Genomic DNA, 17,592 nt, shown 5'->3' with positions numbered 1-17,592 from the left:
TAATAGTAATTAGCGCACTACTCTTTTTACTTTTATTTTTAAAGGGTGGTTCTACTGTATATACAAGAATCTCTTCCCTGGCCAAAACCTAGTCCTGTTTACTAGTAGACCTAAACTTCTTACTTCTTTTATATATATGGACGAGGGACGTTGTATATTTCGTTCCTTTTTAAAAGATAATATAGAATTTATCTGTGGTAGGATATTTATATATTAAATCCAGATATATCGGCCCTTGTACGTCTATACTCTATTTATATAGTCTTGTGGATATTAATTAACTGTATCTTATATATATTATTGCCGTATATAAGGTAGACTAGTGTTTTTTGATTGTTACCAGGTATTAGGCGCTTTCGGCGGAGCTTGTGTTAATTGTAAATAGTTTGATAAAGCTAGTTAGTACTCTGTACGGGATGAGCTATGGTAGGATATTAGAGGTTTAAGAGAAGTGTTTTAAATAGGGGGTGGAGGCCGGTGTATAAGGAGATTTGGTTTTTTTTAGAATAATTTAATTAATATAGATGCTGAGATTATTGATTTAGATATATTAATTAATTTGGATCTTAAAGAAGATAAACTATCCTTGAATTTAATTAACTTGGATTTGGACGAGGAAGAATAGCCCGAAATTGAATAGGTATGTATAAATTTTATTAGTTTGCTTTACTTTCTTTTTAATATAATATTATTAGTATTAGTATCTGCTCCTCTAGTTATATAGGGTTTGTGTATAGTATTTAAGCAAGACTTATATCTCTATATGGTACTTAGGATTAATAGTTAAATTGGTGGTAAAATTAAGTAAATTAAATTATTATTAGTTCTACCGGCAGAAATTGATAAGACCTGTTGTTGTGGAGTGGCCGCTATGATCCTCCGTAGCCGACTTGGCAGTGAAGGCCACAGAGTTGATTCGTTTTGATCACAGTACAAGAGGCTGCACCCTGGGGGACGCTTGGACGCCACCCTGGTCGGTCGATCAACGATACGTGGAATAATCCCTTTTAACCGGCCCTGGCTAAATCCAAGTAATATATGCAGCCTTGGCCTCATTTAGACTTCGTATGTTGGAATCTGACAACGGAGGAAAAGGAATGGTCGCGATGGACATCGACCCAATCGCGGGACCCATGGGAGAGATGGCGTGGTTTTTAGCGTCCGGCGGGTCGTCCCCGGATTTTCTCCACGCCGTCTATTCGCTATGTTTACCCGCCAGTCACTGCATCAGGTTGTGTCTCCATGTCCAGGCTCTCCCTTAGGCTTGATCCTTAAAACAGACAAGCCTCGCTTACGAGACGGGCTAATACTTGTTTTGATATATTAAGACAATGCCGTCTCTCTCTCTGCCCCGCTGGCCTCATCTTTACTCCTCCGATATCTGGCTTGTCCTTTCACTGCCTCGCCCCTCATTCCCTGGCCTGAACTGATCGGCTCATCGCCTGCCAAAGGTGATATTGCTACTGCTCCAGCGTCATCAACATGGGTCGCGGCTTTACTATCGGCCTGGCTGCCTTTGCGGCCACAGGGTCGTTCCTCTTCGGATATGACAGCGGTGTCATGACCGATGTGATCGAGTCGAAGAACTTCCTTGCCTTTTTCAACACCGTCCAGACTTCCCCAATCATCGGGGCGATCAATAGCACATTTTCTGGTGGAGGTGTGAATATCTACCTTGGATTCCCTACAAGCAACATGCCTTCGGAGAGAGTAAGAAGGAAACGCTGACTAGTCAACCCGTAGCTGCCTTCGGCGCCCTCCAGGGAGGACTGACGATGGATCGCTTCGGCCGTAAATTCACCATTCAAATGGGTGCTTTCATATGTCTGGTTGGTGCTATCCTTCAGACCGCTGCCCAGAACTTGGCTATGATGCTTGTTGGCCGTATTCTGGCGGGGTGGGCTGTCGGTCTCTTGTCGATGTCGGTTCCAGTTTATCAGGCCGAATGCGCTCATCCTCGAAGCCGAGGATTTATCATCGGCTTGTCACAGCAAATGATCGGGATTGGCTTTATCGTCAGCACGTATGTTTCCCTTGCGCATTTCACTCGTAGTGTCCTTGTTCCTAGGTGGAGGTCTAACTTGCATGCTTCGATAGATGGGTCGGGTTTGGATCGCTTCATGCTCCAGAAACCAGCGAGTTCCAATGGCGGTTTCCGCTGGCATTCCAGGCGGTTCCTTGCGTACTTCTGGCGGTGGGAATGTTCTTCATGCCGGAATCCCCTCGATACTTGGTGGAAAAGGAACGCTACGAAGAGGGAATGAAGATTCTGCGGAAATTACACTATGACGGCACAAACGACGAATGGATTCAGACAGAATTCAATGAAATCCGAACGACCATTGAAGCCGAGAAGGCTGTAACGGTGTCGGGCTGGCTTGTCATGTTCCAGGTTCCCCAGTGGCGGACTCGGTTGCTGTATGTGAAACAGACTCAGACCTGAACCCCCTCCCCTCTGCAAGATGGCCGTTACTGATAACAGTTGTTCGCACTACGATAGTCATGGGATCGCCGTCCAGGCCTTCGCGCAAATGACCGCTGTCAACGTGATCGGCTACTACCAAACCATCCTATACAATTCCCTCGGCATCACCGGAAGCCGCAACATCCTCGTCGCCGGTATCTACAACTGCGTTGGTCCAGTTTGCAACCTCATTTTCATTGTTTTCCTGCTCGACAAAGTGGGGCGGCGAAAGCCCATGCTGTTCGGCTCAATCGCTGTCACCATCGTCCTGATCTGCGAAGCCGCCCTGACGTCGGTCAACGAAGACGGGTCCCGGACGGGTTACAGCATCGCCGGCGTGTTTTTCATTTTCTGCATCACTGTGATTTTCTCCTTCTCTTATGGATCATGCGCCTGGTACGTTTCATCTCTTATCTTTCAAACTATATGGTCACCCCCCACTGCTTTGGGAAAAATTTGGGGACAGCCGGACTAAACAACAATTCTCTGTAGGGTCTACATGGCCGAAGTCATGCCGATGCAGATCCGCGGTCGAGGAAACGCCGTCGCAACCAGTCTGGGCAACTGGGTGGTGAGCACGATCTGGAACCAAGTTTCGCCGATTGCTTTCGGCAAGATTCACTGGAGGTTCTACCTGGTCTTCATTTTGTTCAGTAAGTGTTCGTTTTTCTGATAAAGTATCGCGGACAGAGAAGCGGGAACAGGTACTCACATTCTTTATCACCACTAGATGTCTGTATCACTATCCCGACAGTGTTTTTCTTCTTCAAGGAGACCAAGCAGAAATCCCTGGAAGAGATCGATCTCCTGTTCGGTGGACGGGCGTTGGGGACATTGCCGGAGAATGTGGAAATGAAAGCCGCCGAAGCCGACGAAGCCGACCCCAATAAAGCGGAGGAAACTGGAGTCTCGTATGCGAATGTGGAGCATACGGATAATAAAGTATGATGTACTTTACTTTTCCACGGCATGATGTCGGGTTTTGTGTGTGCAGATCAAATGAAGAGTGGACCATGCGAGATGTCGTCATGGCACATCTTTTCATCTCCACCTATTTTGATAGTGTAGAATCCGCATCGTTCACACCCTCAGCTTTACCACCTGACCTTGGAATGCAAGCTCCAAGCCGAGGAGGAGGAGAGAGTAAAGTAAATACCGCAGCAAGGTGGGCCGTATTCCTCTTTCAGCACGCTGCGGCCTTAGCGGAACTTTACTTCAATTGGCAATCCCGCGTTTTTGATGCCTTGCGCCAGCCCTGATTGGTCCCCGAGCTCGATTAAATTACCCCAAGATGCATGGGAGCTCAAGTGACAAACAAGGGGGGGGGCGATCATCGAAGGAATGGGAGATGAAAGGAATCCCCAGGATCGCTCCTCTCTTCTTCAAAGAAAAGGCTGTCAAACCTGCGACCGTTGAAGATGGACGACCTGAAGGGGTGAGTTAGGGCACAGTTCTCCAACTGACATACATCTGATGTATCCATACATTAGGTAAAAACCCATACATACTAGTAGTATCCAGTACCTAGAAGTAAGGGTCAGTAATGATGGCATGACTTGATGAATGAATGGCCTGACCACCGCCCGCCTTTTCCCACGCACCCACTCGTCAGTGCTCACAAGATTCACGGAGATCCCCTTGTCGATAAAGCGCCAAGGGAAAAAAACAACCAAATCAAAAGAATACTGACCAGGAAAGTCTGGGGCAAAACGGCCAGTGCACGACACTCCCTTGGAATGCAAGGCGAGCTAGGTACTGCTAGTTGTTAGTTGCCTTTTCTACACAGCCCTCTTGCGCGCCATTCAATCGGTCTCCTCCGTACCCTCCGTACATAAAGTATGAAACATATTCTAAAATAACCTTCTTTTATGATCTCGGGTCGCCCTGAGTTATTGGTTTTCTTCCCGTTCCTTTTGGGATTCTCACTTTTCTGCTTTATCTCTTGGTTTCTGTTGTGATTGTTGTTGTTGTTATTATTATTATCGAATATCTCCACACGAACAAAACAGCTCACGCACTTCGTCTCCTGTCGAGATCTGCTGACTGGAATGATGGTCTGATAGCTTTTTTTTTTGTCTTTCGGCGTCAAAACTTCTCCACAGTACAACGGCGTGAAACCCCACCGCAGCGATCGACTATTAAATTTATCAACGACGCACTGCCCACCTATCTTGCCTACGGATGCGGGAGTGACCGAAGGACGGTTGTGGAATTTTGAACGGTTCTCGCCCATATTTCACCTCAGCTCCTTTTCCCCCCCAGCGCCAGAAACTCTGTACGTTGTTCCCCCGGCGACTACCCGCTGTCCCAGGGTCATGGAACATGGGGGTGTCGTCGGACAAAACTTCCCTCGCTCGTAATACCCATATGGCAATTGTTCTCGGAGTCGGACTGGGTGTTGTAGCTCTAATTATCATGTGTTTGCTGTGAGTATTGAGTGGTTTTGCATCTTTTCGGCTCTCTCTTGTTTTTTTAATGTTCTTCTAAGTGTGTTTTGGTTTCAATTTTGATTTCATTCTATGTTTTATCGGTCTCTGGGTTGTCCTTGTGTCTTTTGCATTCGATTCTACGTGACCCAAACTCATCGCAGCGATTCTAGATTTACCATCTTTGTGAACCGTCGTGAACAGCGCCCCTGCTCGAAAAGCAAGAAAAAGGGATCGAGCGACAAGCTGCGCAAATTGGATGCCGTGTCTCCGGCTCGGACTCTAGAGGAATGGCGCTCGAAATCGAAAGGGCCCTTGTTACCTTCCGAGGGAGTCGACGGTCAATTTGTGTGGTAAGTCGCGCTACCAGTTTTGTCGTCGCTGCCGCTTCGGCCGACATTCTCTTGTATGCGGACGCATTGTCAAAGCCAGCCAGCTAACCCATCCGACTCGTTACAGCGTTGTTTGCCTTGAATCGGTTCTGCCGTCCCAGGAGATTCGGGAGCTGAAATGCCTGCACGTCTTTCACAAGGAATGTCTGGAGAAATGGTATCTGCAGGATCATTTCAACTGTCCGCTCTGCCACAGAGCGTACTACTTTCAGGAAACACATCCTAGTAATGACTTTGTATGGATGGTATGATTGATGTCTGTTGATGCTCGTGCTATGCTTTGCTTGTTCTTCTTCTAGGGCGTTTCGAGTTGGCCGATGTGTTTTAGCTTGGCTCGCTGTTGATCGGATGGTTGTTGTCTTTTCTTGCTCTTTGCTCGCCGCATTGTCTCGTTGCCGAGATTGCTATACAATGGTCTCAGGTAGTTGCGACCTTTCTCCAATTACGGATACTGAAATGATACCCTAGCGAATGCGCTCCGAGTCCAACTAATTCCTTGCAAGGCCAAAGCTGTCGGTGGAAGACAGGAAATCAGTGTTGAAGTCCCAGTTACTGGGATTGTACCAATCCAAGAAGCTGTCCAGACCAGAGGTCACGTCGTTGAAGACCTCTCGTTGGATAGGCTGTGGGTCAATGATTTGGTCGAGAATATGGGATAGTTTCTTCTCCGCTTCCTTGCAGGTCTGATAGTTACCAAAGGTTGGACGCGGAACCCACGACAGACATGATAGAAATACACTTAGATTGCGAATGATTTCCGCGCGAGGCAACATGACAGAGTGCGGGCCGATTTCCTGGGTTTGGTGAAGAAGTTCAAGGATCAGAACACTGGCACTGGGCACCCCGTAGTACAATATCTACGGTATGATGTGAGCATCTCAGAGAGGATTTTGTGATTTGGGCGATCACAACATACCAGCCAGGAATAGTGTCTGTTCAAGTCCATGGACGGCTCACATTCGGAGCCTATCCTGATAACGATCGAAAGGGCCTCGCGCGACGTGTGGATCAACGCCTCTTGCCCTGCATTCGTGCGTTTCACCAGAACCCTCTGGAGAAGGAAAATTGTGTAGAGGTAGTCGAGGTACATGTGGAGACTGGGAAAAGATAAAGCGTATGATTCCGCATCCTCGCTCTGCCCATGAATGTCGTATCGAATGAAAGGTGGGGCTGCTTCCAATGTGGCTCGCGCTTTCTCGATGATTTGGCTATGCTCGATTAGCAGACAATGACTTCGCCGTGCCAAATTCACATAGGGTTCCTCACTTGGACTTTTGGACTAAATCCCAATCATCGCCTGTTCCCAATGCTACTTCGAGAGCTTGATCCCTATACACAGAAAAGAGGAACCGAAGACGTATCATGCTCACTCTGTAATTTTGCCGTTGGGTGTTCCAACCTTCCATGCTCAAGCTGGAAATGGCATTAGTGAGATCTTCACCCCCTGCCACTAGAACATCCTCATGCAAGTCCATGGGAGGCGTCAGCGAGCAGTATCGATAGTTGATAAATGGCGGTCGCCCGACGAAGGTGGCTATCGCCTTATCCGCATAAAATGCAGAGGCGAAACATATCTTTCTCCACTGTCGGAGGAAGAATGGGCAATCATCAGCCTGCGAGCTTTCCTGATGAAAGCCAGCAGCATACACTGTAGCTGACAAGTCGCCCAGTCGGCGCCAAGCTTGATAGCCTAATTCCCTTGTTAGTGTGCTATGCGTCGATTAGACAAGAGATGGGCATACTCGTGTCGCCAAAATGTTGAGTTTTCAACATGACATCGTTATACTGAGCAAAGCCTAGTAATTCGTTTATTGAAGATGCCTGGTCACAGAAGTTGAGACAGATGCTGCTTGCCTCCACGATCTGAGCGCGCAGTCTTTCGCGAGCTTCACTGCTAGGCGCTGCCTGAACAAGGTCCGGGTCATTGTCCGACGTAGACATCAAGGATATCCCAGAGATAGTCAGAACTATCCCAAGAGACTCCCATCGAAGGTTCTTACCAGTAAATGAGGCGCAATACTCCTGGGCAGTCATCGAGCGATGTGTGGTTAGCGGCCTTGAAGTATTATGAGATATCTGATAGACCAAAGCCTGCAACTGGGCTTCAATGTCGCTTCTAATGTCCAGACTGTCAAAGGTACTCCGGATAGACTCTATAATTGCGTCAATAATAGCAATCGGAACTACGACGATTGATTTCTTGGAGTAGAGCTTCCGGACCAAAACATCATAGATCGGAAAGTCATAGATGAGTTTCAATAGCTCTAGGCCAGCCCTTAGACGGTCTGGGTCGACAGCCCTAACCGGAGTACCTGTCACTGTGCTGTGATCTATTTCGAACGGAAGATTACTGGGATGCTCCGCAAGAATAGCCGAGTAACTAGTCGCCCCGAGATAGCCAGGAAGCTCGGGGGTTGGCTCCAAGTTTGCGCCGAGTCGAGTACTTTCCATTGCCAATGATGGGCTTGAGATACTGCAAAAAAGAGTCAATTTTCACTTGGTGGTTCTCTTAAGTTTCGAAATACATCTGGAAGCGGAAGTCCTTACTTTGATCTTGGTTGATTTGTCAGGCCCCTCGACGCGTGGATCGGACTGGTCCGATTTGAGGCCACCCCCTTTGTCATTGGCGCAGGATGGTAGAAACATTTGGCCGTGATCTTTTTCGTGGTACATCTACCACAGACAGGTCTTGCATGGTCGCACCGCAGCTTGGCCTTGCGACAAGGTTCGCAAGACTGGAGTGTGCCATTGCGGCGGACTGCGGGGCCTCTCGTCGGTCGCTCCGCCATTAAATATCCCCACACCAACGCGATTAATTGCGCGGTATCTTCATGCGCCTGTTGTTCTTTCGGCTGTTCTTCTAATGATAAGGATCCTCCGTGAGTTCGGGTTTGATTCATGTTGAAGTCTGAGGTGGCATCCGATAAAGGAAGCTTAACCTAATCTAACTGGAAATAGTTAGACCAGGGGCCTCCAGCATCTGCCCTAAAAGCTGGAATCAGAGTAATCACTCTAAACTTACTACCCCGCTGTGAGGAAGTCAAACGCTGTATTCGAATGCTAATCTAATGGCTTTTATACATTATAATATTAATGTCCACTCTTCCTATCCACCTGCAGTGCGTCGCCATAGTGGCTCACGTCGTATCCGTTCTCCTCTAAGTATGCCTTGAACCTGGCATCCTCATCCTCCAACTCGCGAGACATATCCGGAATCAAGAACCATGCAATGAGACCTCCGACCACTGTAAAGGCAGAAGCAATCAAGAACACGGCTTGTTGGCCCTTTGCCGTGGTATCGAACGAGTTCTGAATGGGAGTGAACACTTCCGTTCCAATAGAAGCACCAGCCTTGCCCACGGCGGCAGCAAATCCCAGAAAGTGACCACGGAGAGGAGTTGGAAAGGACTCCGCAGCACAGAGAAACGTAGATACACCGGGGCCCATTTCGCCCAAGGCCATGAAAATGCCGTACATCACCACGAACAGCGGGAACACGCTTTGGATTGGGTGAAGCGCACCACCAAGGATGAAGCCCCAGATGGACCAGAGCATGAAACCAAGAGTCATGTTTTGCTTGCGACCAATTTTGTCCATGAGATACCCTCCAAGAAGGCACCCAGGAAGATAGAAGCAGTTGATCACTGTCTAGAAGGCCATGATCTTTAGTTACTAGTTAAATGGAAATGTTACAGATAGGACACTCACTCCATAACCGATGTTCTGGACAGTTGAATTGTCCGTCATCAATTGCTGGATAATGGTGGATGAGAAGATTCCGAACGGGTAGGTGACAAAGTCGTAGCAGAACCACGCCAGGGCTACACAGTCAGCACTTGAAGAGATAGACGAATGATATGGTGACTCACAGGTTCCGAGCATCGGCTTCCAATATCTTTTGAGAATGAGCCCATATGGATACCTAGATTTGATGCTGTGCTTTTGGTACTGAGTCGAATTGATCATGCGAATCCGGAAGAAGCAGATGAAAAGGGGAAGCTATAATAATCATATGAGTATTTATAGTAGAAGAATAAACATATCAAAGTGACGTACCACAAATCCAATGCCAAAGGATATACGCCATACACCAGCTCTAGTCTCTTGACCATAGCAAGCGAGAACAATCAGCGCCACGATACCAGCGGAGACAAAGCCCTATGTCCATGTGTCAGTACTTCCTTTGGCCTATAACTACCCTTGCTGCATACCAGGTCCACGGCAAAATCAGTAGTTGAGGCTACCAAGAAGCCTCGGTTTTTCCGAAGCTTCGTTGTCTCGTCTGCTGCCTCCGTTGCACTCGTTGCGCAAACGGGATACTCGCCGCCGGCTCCAAAGCCAGCAACACCACGGGCAATGATCATCATCCAGAACATTCTAGATACCTGTAAGCAGTGGCTTTGGCATGCTAGGAGGAATGGAAAAAGGGGCACATACCCAAGCTCGGATTTCCCGTGCGCAGCTGCTGCCAATGCAATACCCAGAACTAAGAACGCAGTGGCCGCTACCACACCCGTCCTTCGTCCCATGCGATCAATGAGAACACCAAAGAAAAGCATGCCAAAGATTTCTCCTATAAGGAACGAGTTCGATAGTCGACCTTTGATTGTTGGAGACATGCCATCTTTGTATCTACCATGCACCAAGAAACTAGTCAGCGGGAGAGATCTTGGCTGCAAAGCTTGTACAACTTGTATTGCTTGCACAGCTTGTATGGCGGGGTACACACAAGACCGAGAATAAGGGTTCCATATATCCAACTACAAGATTCAAAAGGATAGCGTCCATCAGTAAATTGTTTTTGATCCGGGATTGTTGGTGTACTTACTAATCTGGGCATTGTATCCATCACTGAAAAGAGCCAGACCCGAAATGATCACATTCAGAACCCCGGAACTTTTGCTGGATTGACCAGCTTCGACATCCTCCCTGCTCTCGATTGTGTTCTCCCGTCCTTGTAAGCCTGTCCATTTGCTCACTGTGACATCGGCATCCTTGATCATTGAAGAATCGGCCGGAGAACTTTCTACCGAGGTCATGGTTGGAATTGATAGCAGCGAGGCCGTTCTGGTGCCGTAAATACAAGAGGACGACAACAACAAAAGAACACAAATGATTTTTTCCCAGTCACTTTAGCCCATGTCGAACAATCTTCTATATAACTTCGACATTGATGGAGAGGAAGGATCGCAAGATCGGAATGCATTGCTCTCCCGTTGGCCAATCATGGGGGTAAGATATTGCACGGGCATGCATATTGTCGTGAGCTTGACAGACATCGATTGAGTTTCCACCGGTCGCGGTACATACTGAGAAGTCTAGCTATGCAGCTCCGGAGAACGTCCGTCGAGATTGACATGTTGTAGGACGACAAGAGGGACACGTGCCTCTGTACCTGGTGAGTGGAGACGGTAGGGTCCCCCGAGATGTCGGAAACTACCGCGACACTAATCTCTAAGCGAAGGCCCCATCTCCAACTGTCGTCCTGTCGTTCGAGGCACATGGACACTTCGAAGTGTTATCACTGGCCAGTAATCGTAGTCATACAATGTAACAGTTCCCTGAGACTCAAGGATGATCTCTCCATCTGTACGCAATCTCGACTCCCAGCGCTGCAACATTCCCCGCTCTCCTCTCCTAATCCATTACCCTACGATGTGTCACGATACCGATTTTAGACCCGGCATTAGTCGACTGCTCAATAGGAGATGGCCTGCTGCAGCACTTATTTAGTCGGTGATCCCAGTCGCTTTCAGGGAATAGATCATGTGCCTCTCTTCTATCCGACGAAAAACAAATAATTGTCCCCCCAAGAGCTTACTTGACTTTACTTGCACCATGGAGAACAGCCACTTCCCTTTGACTGAGGATCAAATTCAATCCTATAACGAGAAGGGCTACTTGGTTATTCAGGGCTTCTTCGACGCCCCAGAAACCAAGCTTCTCCAGCAATGGACTCAGGAAGTCCATGACCTGCCCCGCACTCCAGATGCATCATACATGCCATACGAGGTGAGCTACCGGTTTTAAAGAGAATAACAAAGTATTGAGCACAGAGCTGATATAAGAGTATAGGAGGTAAATGCACAAGGCAAGCGGGTCCTCTGCCGTACAGAGAACTACGCCAATACCCATACTGGCTTTAATAGCTTCCTTCGGGGCCAGCGCATGTTGAGCGTCCTCGAACAGCTGGCGACCGAGCCTATGCTACTTTTCAAAGAAAAGATCAACTACAAACTCGCCGGCAGCGGTAAGCGTCCAGTCTTACGCAGTTCTCAGGGCTCCTTTGGCATCTAACGCTAATCGTTAACCCACCCCACTCAGGTGGCTTTTCTCCTCACATCGATGCCAACGCCTATACCCACGTCAAGAACATCAAGCATTTGACTGTCCTTGCGGCGGTGGACGATATGACCCCCGAGAACGGGGGCTTGGATGTTGTAGACGGCAGTCATCGTACAGAGATCAAACTGGGAGAAGATCGTTGTATTGACCCTGCTTGGGTCGAAAGCCAAAAGTGGACTCCTTGCTGCCTTCACCCAGGTTAGTGCGACCAATGCTACCCATATGGCAAATTGAGACATCTATTAACTCAGGCCAGGCGACATTATGGTGTTCGGATCCTATCTCGCCCACCGCAGTGGTGCTAATACGAGCTCTAAAGACCGCCGTGCGATCTATGCCACATACAATTGCAAGGCGGAAGGCGATCTCCACGATTCATATTACGAAGACCGAAGAAAGCTTTGGCCCGCTACTCACATGCGGAAGGAAGGAGAGAACTACGAAGAGGGACGACTTCGGTATGGGTATGGTTCTCCCATGCTGACTATTGAAGGCCAACCACAACCGGTAGCGTAGACAATTGTGAAATACACTCCGTACTTGGGGAGTGCAATATAGTTGGGGTGGTACCAATGTAAATAATCTTGAAGTCTATAAGGCCAGGGGGCAAACTAGTGAGGATAGCATTCTTGCATGAGGGTAATAGAGACATGGAATTGATAGGATAGTTTCCTCCCACCATAAGTGATATAAGAGAATAGCAGTCTAATTTTCAACGCCATCCCCTGGCAAAAACCAATTAAACCGGAGAAAGGAATGTCTAGTACGAGTAGTGCCCATTTTCAAATCAATACCACACGTGGGGTTAACGTTTTGCCATTTGGAACTATTTAAAGCTATCATCCCCTCTTTCTCTCAACTCTCCCGACCTTCTTCAACTTTTACCCTCAACTCCTCAGAACAGATATTTCCGTCCCAAACCCCTCAAAAATGGCCACCCAATCACCCAAAGAAAAAGCCGAATACCTAGTCACATCGCTCGAACAACACGGCCAAGGCGACTACATAGGCGAATCAATCAGCCAACTAGAACACTGTCTCCAAGCAGCCCACAATGCACAGAAACACGGTCAGTAGATAGATCACCAAGAAAGCCAACTAAACAATCAATCAATCAATCAATCAACCAACTAACATTCCACGGCACCAGGCGCACGAAGCGAGCTCATAGTCGCAGCTCTCCTCCACGACATCGGCCAAATCATCCCCCTCGAATCAACCAAAGAAGTGCGAATGAATTTGAAGAACAGCGCCGAAAACGTTGGTCGCGTAGGCCATGAGAAAATCGGATCTGAGTTTCTGCGCTCTCTAGGATTCAACCCGAGTGTGTGTCAACTAGTTGAGAGTCATGTTGCGGCGAAGAGGTATTCTCTCTCCGTTCTCGGGTTGTCATTTAGGGCTTCTCTGTATGTTTGGGAACTAATATATTCATGGGCAGATACCTCACGGCGGTCAATGACTCGTACTATGATTCACTATCATCGGCTTCGAAGAAATCGCTCGAATTTCAGGGGGGTCCATTCAAGGGAGCAGAGCTTGCTGCTTTTGACCAGGATCCGCTGCGTGATGAGATGGTTGCATTGCGGCTTTGGGACGATGCTGCTAAGGTTCCAGGTATTGAGGATTCCACGCCCCGTGCACGGGAATATTTGAATTTGATAGTGGCGCATTTGGAGGCACAGGAGGTAGCGTAGCACTTTGTGTGTGGGAGGGTATGAATCTAAGTCGGACATCATGCGCGGCACCTTTTATCCTGTACTAGTCTCTAAGATCCATCTATACGACCTTTGAGCTAGAAGAACGAGGTTGCTTTAGCATCCGAGGTAGTGGTGCCTCAATTCAAAGCATAGCCCGTGATAAGGCCTAGGCATACGTTTTATCATGGCAACACATCTACTAAGTATTTTACACTACTAGTTCTCGGTGGTTGGGATCGTCATCAACTGAATTTGTCATGCCGACGTTGGTCGTATACATACAAAGACACACAATGCAATCAGGCAAAATACTGCTGTCCACGCTTGCGAAAGAACAATGCAAGTGTATAGGCACTGGTGCTAGCCACAAAATTCCACATCAATACCAACTTCTAAATCCTCCAACATCAGAATACCCCCGGACGCCGTAACACACATAACCAGACCCATCGATTTTAAACCAGAAAAAACCAAGAAGACACCCACAAGTCATTGATCATCAAAGACCTGAAACGCATGGACAAGTGAAGAATAATGGATATACGAAAGGGTAGTAGGAGGCACATGCAATATGCACTATTATAGCCCAGCAGAAGCAATCCACTGGACTCAAAGTAAGATGAGTCAAATAAAATGTAACATAAGAAGGATATCTTGAAGGAATAAGGAAGAGACAAAAGACTGCAGTGGGACTTATTTCACGCGAGTTGGGCTGCCGGCACTGCCGATTCGGCACTAGTCTTGCGGACGCCTCTGGTCTCGCTCCGGCTGTCCGTAACACGGCGAGGGCTGGTGCGGACCTTGGCAACGGATACCCCAGTCTTAGAGCTCAATGGGGTCTTCGGTGCGGCATATGCAGCGTCACCCCAGTTTTCCCTATCCTCATGAATGCCATCATTCAATGTGTAGCTCGTGGTCAATGTTGCCGAGTAGCTAACGGACCGCGGGCTTGGGGATGCCACTGGTGACTTCGACGAACGCTTCGCAAGCATGCGAAGTTGAATCTCCTCTTCACTCTCGCTGCTATCACTGCTAAGACGCTGGCTTCTGTGCGCTGAGTGTTCTCTGGTTTTCGCCTCCTTGTCAACTACCAGGCTGCCAGATGTCGTGCGGGCGTAGGGGTGGTGACGGGAGTCTTTCCTGTGCGATTTCCTAGGCTGGCCGGGTGTTGGGGCCGGGAGATTCTCGTCGTGCTGTGCTCCAGCAGCCTCATTGTGATCGATTTCACCCAATGCGGCGCGCTTTGAGTGACCGTTATTTGGAGGAGTAGCGACAGGGCCGTTGTTCGCACGCTGCTTGGTGGATGGACGGCCGGGCGTGACCGGAGCTGCCTGCATTTGTGCCAACTTCTCCTTCATGCTGTCCTCGAACCACCATTCACGGAATGCACCTTGGTTCAAATGCAGCCAGTGTTGTTGTGGGCCAACCACCATGCCAGGGCGCATGAACCTCATGAATGCAATAATCTCATTGGCAGTAAATCCATATCGGTAAATAAGATATGCGCCAATCAGACAGCCCGTCCGGCCAAGGCCAGCTTTGCAGTGCACAGCAATTCCCTTCTTCTTGACCGTAATCATGTCATGGGCCATTTTGATGAATCGTCGGACCAATGGTAGAGAAGGGCAAGTGCCGTCTTCAAAAATCATGTCGATGTGAGTAATGCCCAAGGCCGTAAAGTATGAAGGCGAGTACAATTCAGAATTCAATCGCACAACCAGTCCAATGTCTCGTGACGCGAAGTGGGCCAACACATTTTTGAAAGGAAGAGGTAATTTGGATGCATGGACTTGGGAGATTGTAGAGGGTAATGCGGCATATTCGGGGGTATTAGGAGAAATCGGGGCAATCGGTTCGTGCTGCGGCGAAGCAAAGGCCAAGAAGTCAGGTGTTATCCAGTTGAAGTCACCCATATCGACACGTTCGTATTTCTCATACCTAGTGCCTGGTCAACAAGTTTCTTATATGGCAGTCAAATGAAACATACTCTTCAAGACTAAACTCCCTCAAGCCACACAGTGACTGCTCCTTTGCTTTCCATACTCCATAAACCACATCTTGAATGGTCAGAGTGAAATCTGCCTGACTGTACCCGGCATCTCGGAATGGCATATACGGAGGATCAGCCTGCGCAATCGGAGCCAAGGCCAAATGAGGCGGCCATGATTGGATGAGGACCATGTAGCAAGCAACAAGACATGCTGCATTGGCACGACTCCGGGCGTCAGGCTTCGAGTAGAACACCACTGGGCGATCACTGTTGGCCGGGTCGCCCAGGATCTCATGGAAATGAACCGCAAACCGGTACAGGTGACCTATGTGGAGCGGGCCGAAGTCTGCATGGAAAGAGTTGTAAAGCAAGGTATCATCGACCGTGAAATACACGGGGCTTCGCCTCTTCCTACTGGGGGTGTTCGGCTGAGCTCTCGCGGAGCGCTTGCTTGGAGACTTAGGTTGCTCGGAAGGATATGGGAATGGAGTTCTCGCATCCGGTGCGTCGTCATAGGAAGCCAAGTAAAGACGATCTGTTTTGCCAGGCAGTTAGCATGTGGCTTTTGATATCCAGCACCGGATGTTTTGATCAGTGCAGAAAGTCGCTCCAAATGGAATCAACAGATGCAACCGCACTTACCTTGGATATACTCAATGATCTGGCCGTAATCACCACTGTTTCCGGCCATTTTGAATGCAGCAATGCGTCACCAAAACAAATGGCTAACAGTAATATGGACAATAAACAATCGATAGGGGGCTAGGCAAACAGCAAGTAGGGCGTCTCTGGGAGAGACTTGTCCTGCAATTGCAAGATAGTTGTAACCTGATCAACAGAGTAGATAAATCCAAACAAGTGACCCAAGCTAAACAATCATGATCCGAACCGTTGCCACTCTTAATAGACAAGAATACTGATAATCCACGGGGGGGTCGCGGATAGAATAAGGATACCGGCAATGCGGCCTGAGTAGGAGCAGGGAATCGAGGAGACCTTTAAAGGAGCTCTTGAAGGGGGGTAAGAGAGAGGGGAAGGATGGAGCTGGAGAGGAGAAAAAGGTGGTGAACTGCCGCACGAGAGAAGAGCTCGAGGCCGATGAGACCGTTTAAGGAAATGCGATGCACGCTTAGTGGCCGCTGTTATGTTGTGATGGCCCCAGAGCAGTCTAGCGCCAGCCGTTGACACGACAACGCTTGTTGCCTCAGGCGAACGCCACAACTGTCAAAACAATCCCTTATGTAAGCCACCACAACGCCCCCGCTCAGACAAACAAAGACAAACCACAACCAAAGCGGTTGCCCTCACAGTGTTTTGGTTGTTTGTTGTGTGCACCGCCACAAGCCCTCATCCTGGCGATCGAAAACGTCCACGTTCTGGGGATGCCTCTGCATCCAACCTTCTTTTTTCCCCGACCATAGTGACTTGTGGTTATATTTTAAGGACAGTTTGAAAATTTACATCAACCACAAATAGGGGAGGAAGCCCATTATAAGTTATAAGTTATAACTGGCCTATCAGCCATGAGAGAGGGGCTTGCCTCCACGGAGCGTTCTCACTCCAGACAGCAGAACAGCATTGTCAGGGCGATGGCGAACGAGCAATAACTCCAGACTGAGACCCTTTCTCGGTCCACCGGAAATTTTCGGACGATTTGTGACTTTTCGTCTGAGCTGAAAATTGCAAAATGAAGTATTCACCTTCGGGCTAGCCATTGGATATATCCTGTACATCCTATATCATGAAGGGGGGCATTCCCGGTAGTACTACATCGCTCGTACCCTGTTAAGTATACTGAGAGATGGATCAGATTGTACAGCGCCTCTGGTCCCTGAATATCTGCTATCGCTAGTTCAATATATATCTTCACAGTCCTAGGCATGTCACTGTGGAGCAGTCGATGCCCGAAAATGTGGCAACAGCAACTTGACTGTTACAACACTGCTTTTAAAGTTTCGATAGTACGGACAAATATCTTGTTTGGACAAGTGAGCACGCTCAGGAGAATATCCTCCGTACTTTCTCCCTCGTGTCTATCAAGTACCGTCACAATGTTGAAGACTTAAAGCTCGTGTGTGCCCACCCAAAAGGGAAAGTAATCTGCGGGCAATGACCGAAATTCGAGTTTCACGAGTGATGATCAGCGGAGGGTAAAAAGGGCGCAATTTGGTAACCACTGCGCACGATGCTTAGAATTTGCCGTTCCATGAAAACTACAGAGGAGCAAAGTGGATCTGATCGGCAGGGGCGGGGGGTTTGCCAATTTGCTGTACGCTAG

At 48.4% G+C, this 17,592-nt stretch overlaps 6 protein-coding genes across 6 annotated transcripts; 4 read left to right on the top strand and 2 right to left on the bottom strand.

Annotated features, from left to right (window-relative positions):
* Positions 1–1,482: 1,482 nt before the first annotated feature.
* ANOM_003980 (sugar porter family MFS transporter) lies at positions 1,483–3,412 on the top strand (the record flags this gene model as incomplete). The annotated part of the gene is made up of 6 exons (XM_015549237.1): positions 1,483–1,660; positions 1,744–2,023; positions 2,098–2,418; positions 2,501–2,860; positions 2,957–3,117; positions 3,195–3,412. The coding sequence occupies 6 exons, from the start codon at positions 1,483–1,485 to the stop codon at positions 3,410–3,412; spliced, it is 1,518 nt and encodes a 505-aa protein (XP_015408221.1).
* A 1,571-nt stretch (positions 3,413–4,983) lies between these two features.
* ANOM_003979 (putative RING finger domain protein) lies at positions 4,984–5,533 on the top strand (the record flags this gene model as incomplete). The annotated part of the gene is made up of 2 exons (XM_015549236.1): positions 4,984–5,243; positions 5,350–5,533. The coding sequence occupies 2 exons, from the start codon at positions 4,984–4,986 to the stop codon at positions 5,531–5,533; spliced, it is 444 nt and encodes a 147-aa protein (XP_015408243.1).
* Positions 5,534–5,770: 237 nt separating this feature from the next.
* Positions 5,771–10,321, bottom strand: ANOM_003978 (putative C6 transcription factor; the record flags this gene model as incomplete). The annotated part of the gene is made up of 12 exons (XM_015549235.1): positions 5,771–6,139; positions 6,199–6,490; positions 6,549–6,972; positions 7,025–7,755; positions 7,986–8,221; positions 8,424–8,930; positions 8,991–9,103; positions 9,152–9,281; positions 9,339–9,440; positions 9,494–9,659; positions 9,720–9,855; positions 10,111–10,321. The coding sequence occupies 12 exons, from the start codon at positions 10,319–10,321 to the stop codon at positions 5,771–5,773; spliced, it is 3,417 nt and encodes a 1,138-aa protein (XP_015408242.1).
* A 799-nt stretch (positions 10,322–11,120) lies between these two features.
* ANOM_003977 (phytanoyl-CoA dioxygenase family protein) lies at positions 11,121–12,143 on the top strand (the record flags this gene model as incomplete). The annotated part of the gene is made up of 4 exons (XM_015549234.1): positions 11,121–11,294; positions 11,358–11,532; positions 11,607–11,825; positions 11,884–12,143. The coding sequence occupies 4 exons, from the start codon at positions 11,121–11,123 to the stop codon at positions 12,141–12,143; spliced, it is 828 nt and encodes a 275-aa protein (XP_015408245.1).
* A 414-nt stretch (positions 12,144–12,557) lies between these two features.
* On the top strand, positions 12,558–13,321 carry ANOM_003976 (HD domain-containing protein; the record flags this gene model as incomplete). The annotated part of the gene is made up of 3 exons (XM_015549233.1): positions 12,558–12,696; positions 12,778–12,991; positions 13,066–13,321. The coding sequence occupies 3 exons, from the start codon at positions 12,558–12,560 to the stop codon at positions 13,319–13,321; spliced, it is 609 nt and encodes a 202-aa protein (XP_015408244.1).
* Positions 13,322–14,022: 701 nt separating this feature from the next.
* cdcA (phosphoprotein phosphatase CDC14) lies at positions 14,023–16,005 on the bottom strand (the record flags this gene model as incomplete). Its single annotated transcript, XM_015549232.1, has 3 exons — positions 14,023–15,262; positions 15,312–15,849; positions 15,957–16,005. The coding sequence occupies 3 exons, from the start codon at positions 16,003–16,005 to the stop codon at positions 14,023–14,025; spliced, it is 1,827 nt and encodes a 608-aa protein (XP_015408247.1).
* Between the last annotated feature and the right edge of the window lie 1,587 nt (positions 16,006–17,592).

The sequence above is a fragment of the Aspergillus nomiae genome (assembly GCF_001204775.2).
Source record: "Aspergillus nomiae NRRL 13137 chromosome Unknown contig00085, whole genome shotgun sequence".
Taxonomy (NCBI): domain Eukaryota; kingdom Fungi; phylum Ascomycota; class Eurotiomycetes; order Eurotiales; family Aspergillaceae; genus Aspergillus; species Aspergillus nomiae.
Note: the sequence above shows the minus strand (reverse complement) of the source record. Positions and strands in the feature narration are given on the sequence as shown.